The 16,555-nt window shown below is 53.7% G+C and overlaps 1 protein-coding gene and 1 long non-coding RNA gene across 2 annotated transcripts; one reads left to right on the top strand and one right to left on the bottom strand.

Annotated features, from left to right (window-relative positions):
- The first annotated feature begins 1,578 nt into the window (after window positions 1–1,578).
- On the top strand, window positions 1,579–4,071 carry LOC138841193 (uncharacterized). Its single transcript, XR_011376342.1, has 4 exons — window positions 1,579–1,637; window positions 2,151–2,318; window positions 2,842–2,977; window positions 3,902–4,071. It is a non-coding gene; the product is annotated as an uncharacterized lncRNA (long non-coding RNA).
- On the bottom strand, window positions 2,968–15,084 carry Ptpn7 (protein tyrosine phosphatase non-receptor type 7). The gene is given in 11 exon segments (XM_070041844.1): window positions 2,968–3,246; window positions 4,231–4,344; window positions 6,794–6,951; window positions 8,020–8,130; window positions 8,444–8,581; window positions 9,942–10,018; window positions 12,936–13,020; window positions 13,268–13,451; window positions 13,812–13,918; window positions 13,920–13,987; window positions 15,008–15,084. Coding segments are annotated over 10 exon segments (1,083 nt in total). The 5' UTR covers window positions 13,935–13,987; window positions 15,008–15,084; the 3' UTR covers window positions 2,968–3,152.
- Between the last annotated feature and the right edge of the window lie 1,471 nt (window positions 15,085–16,555).

Here is a 16,555-nt window from a genome sequence, read left to right as displayed (position 1 = left end):
ATCTCCAGGGGGAGGAGGGCTCCCCGGCTCTCCACGGTGCCCCGGGGAGCAGGAAGGCCGGGGCGGGGGGGCTGTTCCCGAACCCTCGCCGGCCAGCCTCCCTGGGTACCGCGTCCCTCGGACCACGCTTATGGCTTGTTCTACTCCATCTTGTTTCGCTATTACAATCGACCCGGGCCGCTGGTTCAGGAAGCCTTTGTGGGCCCGAATGGACGTTTGAACTTGAGGTTGATGTTTGGTAGTGTGGCCCCCGCAGTGAAAGATAAAAATCCTGTGGCAAAGGAAAACAAAATGTTGTTTTGCTGGGGGGGGGGGGTTCTCTGGGAGCAGAACTAACAATAGTGTGTGGTGTGGGGCCTGCAAGATGTCCTCCCCCAACGCCCGTGTCCTGGCTTCAGTGTAGTTGGTTGTGTCTTCAGATTTGCTTTTCACACCGAGTCTATTGTCTTAATATCATCAGCAACACTACCCATCAATGGCAGAACCAAATAGTTGCCAAAGTGGAAGGATCACCAATTCCTGGACCGGCTTAATGTCCTGCTTTATTAAGGACCATCTGTTTAGTCTTCACCCTTTATAAAGCCTTCTCTAGCTCCTAGGGTACTGCTATGGCCTTGGATTTGTTTTCATCGAAGGAAATGCTAATCCCCAAGAGGTAGAGCCTTGGGTAGCAGGTGAGGCCGCTTTGAATAAGATTAGTGCCCTTTTGGAGTTGGAAGTGTGTGTGTGGGGGGGGGGGGGGGGGAGAGAACACAGAGCCCTGCCCTTCCCACTATACCAGGACCCAGAGAGAAGACTCCACCCACAAACCAGAGAGTGGGCCCAGTCCAGATGGGGGAGTCTGCTGCCATGGTGACCAGGGACTTCTCTGCCATTGGAACTATGGGAAGCCAACTTCTGTTGTTTATAAGCCACCTAGCATGTGATATTTTGTTATAGCAACCTTTCCAGGTTAAGGCAAGGCTAAGATAGTACCTCTGGGTCTCACTTTCTAAACTAACTGCAGTCTTCGTTGGTTTCTTGTCCTTGGAAGTAAGTGCGGAAGAGAGGAACATAGCCCAGGGGTAAAGATTTGCAGCCTGGGGGCTGGGAAGGTGGCTCAGTGGTAGAGCGCTTGCCTTGCATGCATGAGGCCCTGGGTTCGATTCCTCAGCACCACATAAGCAAAAAGAAAAAAGCCGGAAGTGGTGCTGTGGCTCAAGTGGTAGAGTGCTAGCCTTGAGCTGAAGAGCTGAGGGACAGTGCCCAGGCCCAGAGTTCAGGCCCCACGACCGGACCCCCCCTCCAAAAAAAAAAAAAAAAAAAAGATTTGCAGCCTGCTCAGGCTCTCCAGACTCTTACTCTCTACCAATATAAATGGCTCAGAGGCCTAAGAAGAAGCTGGAAAGGAGGAGTGAGTCAGCCATCCAAGAAGTCTTTATTTTTTCCTCTTGGTTATTTCCTCAGAAGTTGGCCTCTCTGAGCTCTAGGGCTGTGCACTTGCTCCCATCTAGACTGGGTCTGAGCTCAAGGCAGGCTCAGGCACTTAACAACCCTTCCTTTTGCTCAGGTGGCACCTATGCAGCTAGCCCCTGTCCCAGGCACTAGGAAGGTGGAGGTACAGGAGTTGCAGGCTGTCAGGAACAAGAGGCTCCTTGGTAAGGCCAAGCAGAAGCAGAAAGGGTTTTAACATTAGGTACAGCACTGTGTGTTCTTTCTTCTTTTCTCTCCCCAACCCCTCGCTTTTGGCTGGAGCTAGGCTTGAACTCAGGGGCTTGTGTTCTCCTTTGGCCTCTTTGCTCAAGGCTGGTACTCTGCCATTTGATCCCCAGCTCCACTTCTGGCTTTTTGCTGGATAATTGGAAATAAAGAAGAGTCTCTGGGATTTATCTGCCCCATCTGGCTTTGAATTGGGATCTTCAGATCTCAACCTCTTGAGTAGTTAGGGTTACAGGAGTGAGCCACCTGTGCCTGGCCTGTACTTCATGTTCTTCAGAGCCATGACAGGAAGAGGGAGGCCAGCTGCTTTTGCAGTTTCCACTGGGAGCTGCTGAGGCTCAGGGTTAGCAGGAATGGCACGTGTGTCCCCAGAGGCAGCCTGCCTTGAGACAGGGTGGGTGGGGGTCAGGGGGTCGGGGGCTCAGGGTCTGGCTGTCTTTCTGGGGTGTTAGGTCAGTCCTGAGATGGATCTGGAGCTCCCTGGGAATTGATACGGAGATGGAGGAGGGGGTGCTGGTTCTCCGAAGACGGTGTGAGGACTGCAGTTCAGTCTGAGCAGTTGGATTGTCTTCATGGAGTCGTCAGAACCCAGCCGTTCTGGACCGAGCCAGGCTGTCCAGGTGTGTTGTGCAGATGCAGGGCAAGGGGGTGGGGACAAGGCTTTCTGAAAACCAGATGCGGGGGCATGGGGGGGGGGAGCTCTTTTTCTCTTCTGCTCTCCCTGGGAGCACTTTTTGGGTACCCATGCTATTTCCTGGGCTCATGGAAGCAAAGCAGGGCACACTGGCGCTCCCTGGAGAGCAGCCGGGCTGGGGTGGGGGTGGAGGCAGGGACTTTAGGGAGGCAGGAAAGCCCTTCTAGGCCGCCGAATGGCCTTCACACTTCCTTCCTCCAGACATTTCAGCCTCCAGGCCTGGCTGTATCTGTAATCTTCCTAGGAAGTATGTATGGAAGCCGAGCCACTCTGGTACTTGCTCCCTTTTGGGGATCACCCAGCACTCCCAGAAGCATGGAGCAGAGCAGTCGGTGCTAGGATGTGGAGAGGCTGGTGCAGGTCATGCCGACTTTCCCCAGCTGTGGCATCTGGCCTGCACCCGGCCAAGCTCTGGGCCCAGGGGCAACACCTGGCTTCCATTCCCGCAGCCAAGCACTTACTGTCCGTGCACAGACCTGCGCCTCAGCCTGGCCCATGGGCCTGCTCCTATCTGCCGGGACACAGGATGCTCCAGTTCCCCTGCCATCCATCTGGGGCCACAGAGGAGGCCGAGGAATGGTCGAGGTAAAGATTGGGGGCGGGGGGGGGGGCCTTGCCCCTTGTCCCTTTGGAGGCAGCTTCCCAGGACTGTAAGTCCTTGCTAGTGAAACACCCATGCAGTGATGCACGCAGCCCATTCCTCCAGACCCCCATCCCAGATGAGGGGAGGGTGGCACCTGGGCCTGTGCAGGAGCAAGGGTCAGGGCTTGGGGTCCTGGGGAAGCTGGGATGCATACAGGGCCAAGGTGTGGTGCAGGAACTGGTACTGCTCCGCCGTTTGGATCATTCCTCCCCTGCAAGGAGAAGCACTGGCTGTGACCTTGGGTAAGTCAGGGAAGGTCAGGCACCTGCTGATGGCCACGCAGACTTCCTCAGCCTCCCTCTGAGGAAGTGCTGGCCTTCTCCTCTCCTTACATTCACTCCTTTTCACCTTCCACTCCTCCTTGCTGCCCCTTTGTTCTCCCTGCAGGAGACCCCGCCCCATCCTCTAGGCTGTCTCTCACTGGGAGGTGTAACTTGGTCTCTCCTTAGGCCTGATTCCTCAGCTTGGGCCAAAAGGGTTCTCAAGCCTCAAGTTTTTATTTTCTCAATAATCCTTTTTGGTGAGGAGGGTGAGGGGAATACTGGATCTTGAACTCAGGGCCAGGCTACTGTCCCTTAGCTTTTTCCACTCAAAGCTGGTGCTGTACCGCTTGGGCCATGCCTCTATTTCTGTCTTTTTGGTGGCTAATTGGAGAGAAGAGTCTCAAAGACTTTCCTGCTGAGCTGGTGTTGAACTTGGATCCTCAGATCTCAGCCTCCTGAGTAGCGAGGATTAGAGGTGTGAGCCACCGATACCCAACTTCTTGTCAATAATCTTAAAAGTAAAAATAATAACCCTGCACATTTCTATAATTGTGCTCATTTTTCAAACCACTTTTGTATAAGTTCACACATTCCTTCCAACAGCTCGCTGGGGAAGAAAAAAAAATCTCTCTTCATAAAGGAACGAGGGCTAAAGAAATACTCATTATGTAGCCCAAGCTGCCTTCAAACCTGTGATCCTTCTGCCTCAGCCTTTTTAACATTGGGATTACAGATGTCTTCTGAGGAGGGAATTTGGAAAATAGATGGAAAGTTCAGGGTAAGTCTGGTGTATTTAATTCCAGGTCCCAAGGTAAAACTCCAGATGCTCTCTCCTGGGCATTAGTTATCAGTAAAGTACAAAGATTGTTAGGCCGAAGGGTCCCTCCCTTTCATGGGGTGTCTGAGTGGCAGGCCCTGTGGAGTGGACCCACCTGTCCAGGCGCAGTTGGCACACGATGCCCAGAATGTCCACTTCCCCTCGGGCCTTCAGCTGTTGGCAGCCAATGCGAATGGCGATGAAGCAGCCCGTCCGACCAATCCCTGCACTGGATACAGCCAGAGAGAAGACTGGGCTGTTGCATGAAACGAGGGACTGGGGAGGCAGGGGAGCAGGGAACGTGGGCACCGGGCCCCAGGGAAATAAAGGGGATTTGAGGGGCTTCACTTGTGCAGAGTGCTGGGCTGGAGTAGCATGGATTCTACCAGTCCTGCTGGGCGCATAGGATAGCTGACTCTCACTAGTCTTACTCTAGGCCCAGTTCCGGTCACTGTCTAGGTTCTGTGGACATTCAGTCTTCAGTTTTCTTTTTGCTTGTCAATCATGGGGCTTGAACTCAGGGCTTGGGTGCTGTCCCTGAGCTTTTGCACTCAAGGCTAGTGCTTTACCACTTGGAGCCACAGTGCCATTTCCAGCTTTCTGGGGGTTAATTGGAGATGAGTCTCACTGGCTTTTCTGCCCAGGCTGGCTTCCAACTGTGATCCTCAGGTCTCAGTCTACTGGAGCTAAGATTACAGGCATGAGCCATCAGTACCTGGCTTACAATTGTGTCTGATTTTTTTTTTAATCTTTTCTTTTTTGGTACTGGGGATTGAACCCAGAATGTTGCACTTGGCTAGGTAAATGCTTTGCCACTGAGCTACATCCCAGCCCAGACTTTCAGTTTTCTGAGACAGGGTTTCACTATATAACCCAGGCTGGTCTTCAACTTGAGATCCTCCTACCTCAGCTTCCCGATTAAATGGCCAGGATTACAGGCATGTACTCCTATGCTTACTTTGGTAGATATTTTGATGATCTCTCTTTTTCTGAACAGTCTACAACAATTTCCAGATCCCTGGAGTCCTCCTTATAGATTCTGACTTCCTCTACCCGCACAGCCTCTAGTACCCAGGACCCTCTGCTTCCACTTCCACACTGTCCCATGAGCCTCTTCTCTCTGCTCTGTCTTATTCCCTCCCTCCCTCTCCCTGTCCGTCTCTGTCTCTGTCTCCGTCTTCCTCTCCCTCTCTCTCTCCCTCTCCCTCTCTCTCTCTATCCCTCTCCCTCCCCTCTCCCTCTCCCTCTCTCTCTCCCCCCCCCTCTCTCCCCCTCTTTCCCTCTCTCCCTCTCCCTCCCCCCCCTTCCTCTTCTGTTTCTTTATTTGAAACCCTCCCCTGTTTGGCAAGCCTTATTAAGTGAATAACAGAAGCCATGTATTCAAGTATCACCCTCTGCTTGTACTTTTGGACTTCTTGTTTTGGTTTACTGAGGTTGCTCCCAAGCAGTCTCCTTGTCCTTTGTTCCCCTTCTCATTTTTACTCCATTTTTACTTTAACCCAAGCATTCTGTTTTGTTTTGTTTTGTGTTTTTTTGTGGGGCTTGAACTTGGGGTCTAGGCTCTGTCCCTGAGCTCTTTCGCTCAAGACTAGCACCCTACCACTTGGAGCCACAGCTCCACTACCAGTTTTCTGGCAGTTAATTGGAGATGAGAGTCTCATGGACTTTTCTACTTGGACTGGCTTTGAACCATGATCCTCAGATCTTAGCCTCCTGAGTAGCTAGGTTTACAGGCATGAGCCATGGTGCCCAGCCAAAGCATTCTTTTAAAATGGTAAGTCTGGGCCCCTGGGTTTTGTCCCCAGCAGATAGAATAAAATAAAAGTTTTATTTTATTATTATTATTTTTGTCAGTCATGGCGCTTTACTCAGGACCTGGGCGCTGTCCCTAAGCAATTTTTGCTTAGCACACTACCACTTTGAGCCACAGTGCCACTTCTGCTTTTCTGGTGGTTTAAATGAAGATAAGAGTCCCATGGACTTTCCTGTCTGGGCTGGCTTTGACCCGGGATCCTCAATGCTCAGCTTCCTGAGTAGCTAGGATTACAGGTGTGAGCCACTAGTATCTGTCTAAAACAAAAGTTTTAAATTGCGAATTCAAGGTCTTAGCCTCCAAGGCCTTCTTCCTGCAGCCTTCACTCCCCTTCCTTCAGGGTCCCCATGTCATGCCCAGGCTCTCTAACCTGACTCCTCCTGCTTTTCTCTTTCCTTCTTTCCTTTACCTCCTTCCCTCCTTCCTTTACCTCCTTCCCTCCTTCACCTCCCTTTCCTCTTTCTCCCTTTCCCCTCCTTTCTTTCCTCAGTTTCTTCCTGCATTCTCTTTTGGTGCTACTAGGCAGGTGTCCTACCATTTGAGCCATGCTCCTAACTCTTTTTTCTGTAGTTCTTTTTCAGCTAGAGTCCCCTGCTTTTGTCTAGGGCTGACGTCAAACCATGATCCTCCTGTAGCTAGAATTACAGTCATGAGCCAGTGGCAAGGCGTTAGCCTAACAAGTGTGAGGCCCTGAGTTCAAACCCCAGGATTGACAAAGGGAACACTTGCTGAATGACCTAGAAATTCCTGGAACTGGTCTGACTTAGCGCCTCTGGTCCCTCCCCCCCCCCCAAGACACCCAGTGGAAGGGAAGGGGAGAGCTTAGGACCCAGGCTGTGGTCCAGGGCCAAGGGAGGGTCTGCACCTGCAGTGGACCACAATGGGCCCAGCGCTGGCCGCGGACTCTGGGTCTTCCTCCACCTCTGCCACCAGGCGCAGCAGGGGCCCCGCTGATTCTGGGGTCTGGTGGTCAGGCCAGGCTGAGAAGAGGATGTGCTTCACTGGCCGCTGTTCCTCCTGGTGCTGGAATGGAGTCAGGAGATCAAGGTCCAGGTGGGGGTGCTGCCCACCTTCCCTGGCGCCCATGCTGGGGGGAGGGCCGCAGTCACCTTGTGGGGGAGTCTGAGAATAGCCAAGGGGACTCCCCACTCCAAACTCCCAGGATCCTGGGAAGGGGTGAGACCCAAGTTCAAGGCTTGGTTCTAACTAGCACATCTTCATGCAAGAACTTTAAAATGAGCACAGTGACATCTCATGGGTTCTGTTTTCCAGGGTGCTTGGGAAATAGTGAATTGACAGAGAAAGGCTTGGAGATCTACAAAACCGTACACAACCAGCCAGGCCGGCAGTCAGTGACACTGACAGAAAGCAGTTTCGCCTTTCTTCCTCTCTCCCTCCCTTCCTCCTCCTCCTTTCTGTTTTTGTTTTTGGTGCTGGTCGTGGAGCTTGAACTCAGGGCATGGGCACTGTTACTGAGGTTCTTTTGCTCAAGGCTAGGGCTCGACCACTTGAGTCACAGCTCCATTTTCAGCTTTTTTTGTGGTTAATTGGATAGAGATAAGAGTGTCATGGACTTTACTGCCCAGGTTGGCTTTGAACCATCATCCTAAAATCTCAGCCTCCTGAGTAGCTAGGATTATAAGCATGGGCCACCAATGCCTGACTGTTTTTTTTTTTTTTCCCTTTCATTATTTTTGAGACAGGCTCTTGTTTTGTTGTCCAGGTGGTTCTCAAACTCTATTTTCCTGCTTTAATCTGCTGAGTGTTGGGGTTACAGGCATATGCCATCACACCCAGCTAGAAAGCATTTTCGAAGCCCCTTCGTACATGTTAACTAAACACTTCTTTTGACCTCCTTTCAGTCCTTCAGTGCATTCCTGACTAGAGGCTTCCTAAGGTGTCCACAACTGTAATTCTAGCTACTGGGGAGGCAGAGACTGGGAGGATTGTGATTTGAGGCCATCCCAGGCCAAAACAACTTAGTGAGCCCCTATCTCAAAGGACAAGTAACCCAAATGTCTCTTTTTATCTGAGTTCTCAAGGTGGCCTGGTGGGGAGGGGGGAGGGGGGGAGGGAGGAGGGGGGTAGTACCTGGATGACCAGCTGCCGCACAGTGTACTCTGGGTGCTCGTTCAGGTCTTGGATGCGAATCTGAAAGGGTCCATAGTTTTCCTCTTGTGTGGGCCAATAGTGGACACATTTCTAGGAGGGAGGGAGCTGGGAGTCAGGAGGGGGAAGGTCTATCAGCTAGAGCAGGGCTGGGCAGCAGTGAGGGGTCTGATAACCCCCCACCCCCGTGATCTGCCCCACAGAACGCCTGGCTTGGTGCTCTCTCTCCCCCTTCCATAGTTTTGGCCCCGGGGAGCTGCCCTGGCGCCGACCTCAGGGGCCTTGCTGACAGGTGTGGGCTGGGGAGGCCTCAGCGCCCGCCCACCGCCGCAGTGCAGGGGTGTCCTGTGGGTGGGAGGGGCCCAGCCCTCTCTGGGGTCACAAGGGCAGTGGCTCCCTCACCTACCTCTTTGCCCTCGCAGAGCTGAGTGAGCATGACGATGAGCCGCACTTCTTCCTGCCACACCATCTCCCAGAAGTCCGCCACGGTGTTGGGCATCGGGCCCTGCGTGGCGATGTAGGCCTTTTCCTGCCCATCATAGCCCTGGGGAGGGACGCGTGGGGAGAGACCAGGAGCAGGTGAGAGGGGGCTGCTGTCAGCAAACACGCACACCTAGCAAGCATCACACATGCACAACCGCATGCACTAGCCCGGAAGCCACAGGGTGGGAAGGACGCGGGCTCTGCAGTGAGGAGCATCTGAGTTCAGATCCCTGTTCTGCTGTTCTATGATCAGCACATTACCTCATCTCTGATGGTCTCAGTGTTCCACTTTGGGGACTGGGCATAATAATATCTGCCCTGCAGGGAAGTAGTTCGTGTAGGTTAAATTCAATACAATATGGTGAGAGTCTAGTACAAATCAGGTGTTCCCTTCCTTCCTGGCTGTTTCGTACAAAATACCCAAACAATATTCATTACAAATGATTTTTTTTTTTTTTTTGGTCATGTGGCTTAAACTCAGGGCCTGGGCACTGTCCCAAAGCTTTTTGCTCACGGCTAGCATTCTATCACTTTGAGCTACAGCACCACTTCTGGTGTTTCTGGTGGTTATTTGGAGATGAGTCTCATGGACTCTCCTGCCTTGTCTGGCTTTGAATCATGATTCTCAGATCTCAGCCTCCTGCATAATTAGGATCACAGGCCTCCAGCACCTGGCCTCAGAATAATTTTTTTAATGCATTACAGTTAATATTTAGCAGCAAAATCTCTCTCTCCTTTATCCATCTCTTTTCCTTTCAGGAGCTTCAGCTTCTTGGTAGTATGCAACCTGATGTTTGTCTAGATCCCACAGGCAAGCAAGCAGAAGACCACAATTCTTTCCCCTGGCTAGGAGCTTTTCTCCTCTGTCCACCAGACTGCTGTCGTTTCTACCTTGGTCACTAGAGGGCACTGCTGTTCCATCTACCTAGGGCTAGTGTAGGGGAGAAGTTGGGGTAGAGTCCATTTGTCTTATTAGCTGGACATTAATCAAACCACCTTCACAAAGGAGAGGGTATATAGGGGAATATGAGAGAGAGAGAGAGAGAGAGAGAGAGAGAGAGAGAGAGCGAGCATTTATTCTTGCTTCTCCTATGCAGATCTCAGGACTGATTAACAGCTTGGTTCAGCCATACCAATTGTTTGCCAAGTCTGGAGGGCTGGCATGGGTCGCATGCTAAGGAGATGTGGTAGTCTCTTCCTTTCAAGAATGTTTAACGTCTGCTCTCTTTTCTAGGTTGGTCCCTTGGGGTCCACTCAGCATCCCTCCTGGCTTGGCAGGGCTATTGATGCAGGCAGCCAAAGCAGAGAAAACCAGGACACCTGAGCCACCCGCCAAGCTGGAAGACAGCATCTGACACCTTCAAAGGACCCTCTCCCCTGCCCCCTCTCCCCTCCCCCACTGCTGCAGCCAGACCACTCACCCGGATGTAGTTGGCATTGATATAGTCTCCGTCCTCCTGGCTCTGTGCCCGGCCAAGACAGACACGGCTCTGGGGGTCTAGGAAGTAAAGATCCGTGGAGGTCAGAGTGTGACCAACACACACAGACTTTAAATGGGCTCAATGGAGAAAGCATTGAAGTATTTTGTATGTAGATAATAGGGAGACCTAGAATGTTTTTGAGCAAGGGAGAGACATCATCAAAGTAGTCTCTTGGGAAGGTGAACTGGGTGATGTTGTGTAGCCCTAGGTGCCGCAGGGCCAGACTGGAAGTTACTGTAACATTGTACTCTTGAGATCAATACAGAACATGATTGTACCAATAGGAATGGAGAAAGAAAGGTTATAGAGGAATAGCTCTGTGTGTGTGTGTGTGTGTGTGTGTGTGTGTGTGTGTGTGTGTGTGTGTGTGTGTGTGTGTGTGTGTGTGTGTGTGTGTGTGTGTGTGTGTGTGCGTGTGTGTGTGCGCGCGCTGGTCCTGGGGCTTGAACTCAGGGACTGGGCACTATCCTTGAGATTTTTTTTTTTGTTGTTGTTGTTCAAGACTAGCATTCTACCACTAGAGCCACAGCTCCACCTCCAGATTTTTTGATAGTTAATTGGAAATAAGAGTTTCATAGACTTTCTTGCCTAGGCTGGCTTTGAACCGCAGTCCAGATCTCAGCCTCCTGAATAGCTAGGATTACAGGTGTGAGCCATCAGTGCCCTGCTCATTTTTCTTTCTTGTTTTCTTTTTTGTGCTGGCACTGGGGCTTGAACTCAGGGCCTTATATGTGCTCTTACTTGGCTTATGCTGCCCAAAGCTGGTCCTCTACCACCTGAGCCACACCTCCATTTCTGTCTTTTTGCTGGTTAGTTAGAGGTAAGAGTCTCTTGAATTTGTCTGGGCTGGCTATGAATAATAATCCTCAGATCTCAGTCCCTTGAGTAGCTAGGATTATAGGATTACAGGCAGAAGCCACTGGTGCCCAGCTTTGAAGTCCTTCCTTCCTTCCTTCCTTCCTTCTTTCCCTCTTTTTATTGCCTCCCTCCTCCCCCTCCTTCTCTCTCTCCCTTCTCTCTCTCTCTCTCTGTCTTTCTCCCTCTCTCCTCTCTTCTTTTTCCCCTCCCCTCCCCTCCCTTCCCCTCTTCCCCAGTGCTGAGGCTTGAACTTAGGGCCTGGGTACCATCCCTTAGTGATTTTTGCTCAAAGTTGGTGCTTTACCATTTGAGCCACAGCTCTACTTACAACTTTTTTTTTCTTGTTATTTGGAGAGAGATAAGAGTCTTACAGACTTTCCTGTCCAGACTGGCTTCTTCCTGAGTAGCTAGGATTACAGGTAAGTGAGCTACCACTGCCTGCTGGGAAGAGCTTATCTCTGGAGGTGGACACAGTGATGGAGTGGCACTCGAGTTCACGCAGCTCCCCGCCCCCCCTGCTGTGAGAGGCAGGGGTTTCCCAAAATCAAACCCTAAAAAAGGAGAAGGAGCTGGCTTGTGAGGCTAGAAGAGTCTTTTTCTTTGGTCAGCTGTGGGGCTTGAACTCAGGGCCTGGGCACTGTCCCTTAGCTCTTCAGCTCAAGGCCAGCACTCTACCACTTTGAGCCACAGTGCCACTGCTGGTCTCATGGACTTTCCTGCCCAGGCTGACTTTGAACCAAGATCCTCAGATCTCACCCTCTTGAGTAGCTAGGATTACAAGTGAGCCACCAGTGCCTGGCTTAAGAGGTGAGTCTTGCTGTGGAAAATGAACTGTGCAACTTGTGAGCAGGGACAGGAGGGGAAAACTGGGAGAAATATACATATTTCCTAAATTGTGAAATGATAACCCCTCTGTACAACACCTTAATAATAACAATGAAATTGTACTTAAAAATGAATAAGAGGGAAGGAGTGACATTTTCCAAAAAGAAATGTACTCTTTACCTGACTTATGTAACTGTAACCCCTCTGTACCTCTCCTTTATAATAACAATTAAAAATAAATAAGTAAGCCGCGTACTAGTGGCTTATGCCTGTCATCCTAGCTACTCAGGAGGCTGAGATCTGAGGATAGTGGTTCAGAGCTAACCCTGGGCAGGAAAGCCATGAGACTCTTATCTCCAAAGAACCGCCAGAAAACCGGAAGTGGTGCTGTGGCTCAAGTGGTAGAGTGCTCGCCTTGAGCTGAAGAGCTCAGGGACAGCGCCCAGGCCCAGAGTTCAAGCCCCATGGCTAACCAAAAAAAAAAAGAAAGAAAGAAAAAAGTAAGTAAGTAAATAATAGAATCAGGCCAAGGCCAAGGGTTCATCAAACCCATAATGCCTGTGTTCACCAGGGCAGGCGGAGGCAGGGAGCTGGGTGAGGCAGGCCCTCTGTGCTCTGCTCTGGGCTGGGAGTACAGGCTAGTGGGAAAGGCTGGTCTGTGGGGATATGGGCAGGCAGAGAGGCTCTGGGGACCTCACGCTTGCCTCTGAACAGTAGGAGGTGCTAGTCCTGTCACCGGGTCCCCCGCCCGGCGCAGCCCAGCATCTGATCCAACCCATCCATCACTGCTCACTTGTCAAGGCCCGGCTCTCTGTGGCTTTCTCTGAGCCCTCGGGAGCCATCTGACGAGCCTCTTCCTCTGCAGGCCTTGGCTGGGTGCTTCCCACATGGGAGGAGGATGAGGAACTGTTTGTGCCACAAGCTGTGTGACCTTGGGTAAGTGACACAACTTTTCTGTGCTTCTATTTTCTCACTTGTAGGAGAATAATAATAATACCATAGCACCCACTTCCTCAGGACACTGGGATACAGAGCAGCGTGTAGCCCACAGTAAGCATCTCTGAATATCTCATCGCCACCGCTCTGATAGTAGTCACAACCAACCAGGGTGCGGCACTAGTATTTTTCTGCTGAAAGACAGTGGCCCAAGCGCTGTGGTCTCTCCTGGCTGGAATCTGTGCATGTTGCCTTCTGAAGCGCCCTTCTCTAGACACAGTACCCAGCTCCTCGGTTCCCTCCTGCAGCCCTTACTTGGCAAGATGGTCTTGTATCGGTCCTTGGAGGCATGGCCAGGGATGTCCAGGTCTTCGGAGCTCACGAAGTTTGAGGGGATCTTCTGGCAGGGGGAGACATGAGTGAGCAGCTGGCAGCCTCCCCCAGCTTCCCTTAATCCCCTTGTACACGTTTCTCCTAGGCCTGGGTCGGGAGACAGCGGGAGAGGAAGGCCTGCCCTGTGCAGCCCCGGGACTGATGGAGGAGCCCCCCCCTCACCCCGTCTTTGCCCATGGTGTCTGTGCTGGAACAGGGCCGCTGTCTCTGACGCAGAAGGGCAGAGTGGTCCAGACGAGACCCCAAGTTCTTACCAAGAATTCCTCCTCCAGCTGTTTGGGGCTGGGAGGCTGATGCTGCAGGGCCCAGCTGGTGAGGGGGTGTCCAGCTGTGCGCAGGAAGTGCAGGGTGACCTCTCGGGGCGTGTTCACTGAGCAGATGGGCTCTACGGTACCCAGAGACCGCACATCCAACACCAGAGCCACACTGGAGCCCCGCCTGCAGACACAGCCCCCTGAGCCCAATTGTATTGCGTTTCTTTTCTCCCACGAGCCGTGCCCTGGCTGTCTAGAACCCAGAGCACCCCTGTGTGCTAGGACAGGACAGCCTGGTATCCTGCTGTCCTTCCAGCTGCCCACATCTTCCCAGACCCGAGTGAGGGCTGAGGCTCAGACCCACAATCAGCACCAAGAAGGCCCCTGGGCTCACTCCTTACTGGGAGACTTAGAGTGGACACAAAACAGAGTGCTCCTGGACATGCAAATGACATGCAAATGGATGGATTTCCTTTTCAGACTGGGCTCACCTGCCCAAGCTGCAGGGGTGAATGGAAGGAGGGGTGGAGCTGGAGGATCTCACCTCTCCTGCAGCCGCACATGCTTCTTGGCTGGTGCTTTGGGAGGTGGAGGCTGGGTCATGGCTGCCCCCAAAGTCAAGGTGGGTGGTTGTGCTCTGGAGCGGCCCCCCACAGGCCTGGACCATGCTGGGGTAGGGTACTGGGCCCAGCGGACACTCACTCAGCCATGAGGTTCCCCCTGAAAGACAAAGCTCCAGAAAGCTGCTGGCTTCTGGCCTGCATGGTTGGTCAGAAGGAGGTTCCCAAGCTCAGGTTTTTACTGGGGTGTCCCTTGTTCCCCAGGAAGTGGCCTCATTCTCACCCTGAAAAGGGCCAGACCTCTTTGCTGAGACCCAGGGTGGAGGACAGTCTGGGGTTAGAGCTGGGGCAAGACATGGAAGAGTGACTTGCACAGGAAGACTGAAATGAGTCCAGGAGGAAGAGAGACAGTGCGGGGAACCAAGAACTCAGGAGTCTAAGCTGGGGTCCAGGAGAGAGAAGATAAGGGAGGAGGAACGGGCAGACAAAGCAGGGCGCTCCCAGAATCACCTCTAAGTGGACCAGTGGGCCTTCTCCCCAATGAGAAACTGAGGCCTTGGGGGTATTGAGCCCATGGGGGGGTCTCCCCCACCCCCAGCATATTCTACACTGCAGGTCTCCAAATGAGGGGGGCGATTCATTCCAAGATCACCTCTGATTTGGGGGGGGTCTCTGTCCAGAGAGGTGGACTGGGGGTGTTTCTTTCCTCCCGCTGCCCATCCCCCGTCTCCCGCCTCTGTAACCGTCACAGGAAATGGCCTCACCAAACCCTTGAGCGGCAGTGCATGGTGTGGCCACAGCTGGGAGGGCCGGAGGGGGCCATGTCCCCGGGGGGCAGGCCTCATCTCCCAGGGCCGGAGTCACCAAGCCCACGAGGACGGAGGGGGGGGCTGGGCAGCGTGGCCCGCGCAGGTGTGCGGGCGAGGAGGGGCTCTGCACAGGAAGGGCTCTCTCACCTCCACTCTCCTTGCCTTCCATGTGCCTTCTCTGCCCTCTAGCCCCTGGGATGCCAGGTGGGCCAGTCCCCATGCCCCAGCCAGACACGCACAGTGCCCCCCCCCCGTTCTCACCCTCTCAACACCCGTCCTTAGCGCCACCCTCCCGTCTCCCCGAGCCCACTCTCCTCCCCCCCCCCCACCCCCAGAGCCACCGAACTCCTGTGCCCACTGCAGGTACTTACTGGAGCAGCTGTGCCCCCCCCCAGGCTGTCTCTTGCCAGCTGTCTGTCTGTCCGTCTGTCTTGGAGGGTGAGAAGGCTTCAGGAAGCCAGCTTCCTCCCTCCGCCCCTCCTGGCTTCCACCCACGCACACCACCCTGTCTCGCTGCCCTCCTGCGCCTGCTGCCACCAGGGGGTGGCTGCCTCCTTTTGTGCCCCCTAGGGGCAGGCTGGTGATGCCTTGGTACCCTTGCCAGCTGCCAAAGCCCAGGAAGGGGCAAGGTCCTTCTCTGATCATTTCAGCCCCCCCCACCCCAGCTCCCAGATAATTCTTCTCTCCTGCCATGTTTCTGCTGGGGGGTGGGCACCTCGTCCCGCTGTGCTTACTGGCCAGACCGAGCTCAGCTGACCCCCAGTTCCACGCTGAGCCCCTCAGGTGGCTCCTACTTACCCTGACCTCAGCCAGAGACTTCTTCCCCCTGCTCTGCTGTGTCCCAGAGCTCTCTGCCTGGAAGCTCTTGCTGCTTTGAGCCTTGGAAATTCAAGGTCAAGGACAGGCACAGCACAGATGGGCCACAGACATGGGGCAGGCGAAGGAAAGTAGGAATCTTTGTTCCCCGTATGGAAAGGCCAGGGGCTAAGCAGGAATGGGCCCCTGCAGAGCCTGAGCCCCCCTCCAGCTCTCAGCTGTTTGGGCCTGGGCCTGGGCCAGCCACCCGAGAAGAGAAGAAGCAGAACTGACCTAGAGGAGGGTCTGAGGACCTTCTGGGGTTCCCCATCCCCCCTGAGCTTCCTCCTAGAGCCCTGCGTCTCCTCAGAGGACTTACAGGTAGTTGACAAGGCTCCGGCCCTCACCCCAAGGGACTCCTGTGTCCTCTTCACTGCTGGGCCGTGTGGATGCTCGGAGCCTAGCAAATGGCCCCCCAGATCTAAGACTCCATGGCCTCCCCCATTCCTGTTTGACTTTGGCAGGCCCCTTGCTGGCCCACAGCTCAGCTGGGTCGCAGCTCATGCTGGCTGCACACCTCCATGCACCCTGTAACATTTCAAACACCCTTCCCGGCCGCAAGGCGCGCGCGCGCTCTGCACCCTCCGTCTTCCTCCCACTTCTCCGATTCAACTGTCAGATGGTGACAGCAAGAATAAAAAGATGTGCCGGAGGCACAGGAGTTGGGCACCCTGGGGTGGGGGGGAGGTGTGGGGAGGAGGCTGGCCTTCTTCCGGCCCATGGGGGAGGAGGGTGGAGGTGGTGACCCAAGCTGACCCTAAAAGGTCAGAGGCCTCTCAGCCCTGTTCTCTGCAGTCTATGTTCCCCTGGGGAGCGGGTGGGTGGGGGTCCTCGAGCAGGGAAGTGGCTGGCTCTCATGCCAGGATGCTCCTGGGAATCCCTGGTATACTTGTGGGCCATGATTGGACGCTAGGTTCTGCCTTGGTTTCCCCCACTGGGTCAGGCTTTACCACGGCAGAGAGAGCGAAGGCCCTGGATAAAGGGACAAGGAGGGGAGTGGGAAGAGGGCCACTCCCCTGGGCAGCTGTTGGATATGGTCAAGAACAGGAAGCGAGGATAACCAC

This window comes from Dipodomys merriami, unplaced genomic scaffold (genome assembly GCF_024711535.1).
Source record: "Dipodomys merriami isolate MVZ:Mamm:240054 unplaced genomic scaffold, mDipMer1.0.p SCAF_31, whole genome shotgun sequence".
Taxonomy (NCBI): Eukaryota; Metazoa; Chordata; class Mammalia; order Rodentia; family Heteromyidae; genus Dipodomys; species Dipodomys merriami.
Note: the sequence above shows the minus strand (reverse complement) of the source record. Positions and strands in the feature narration are given on the sequence as shown.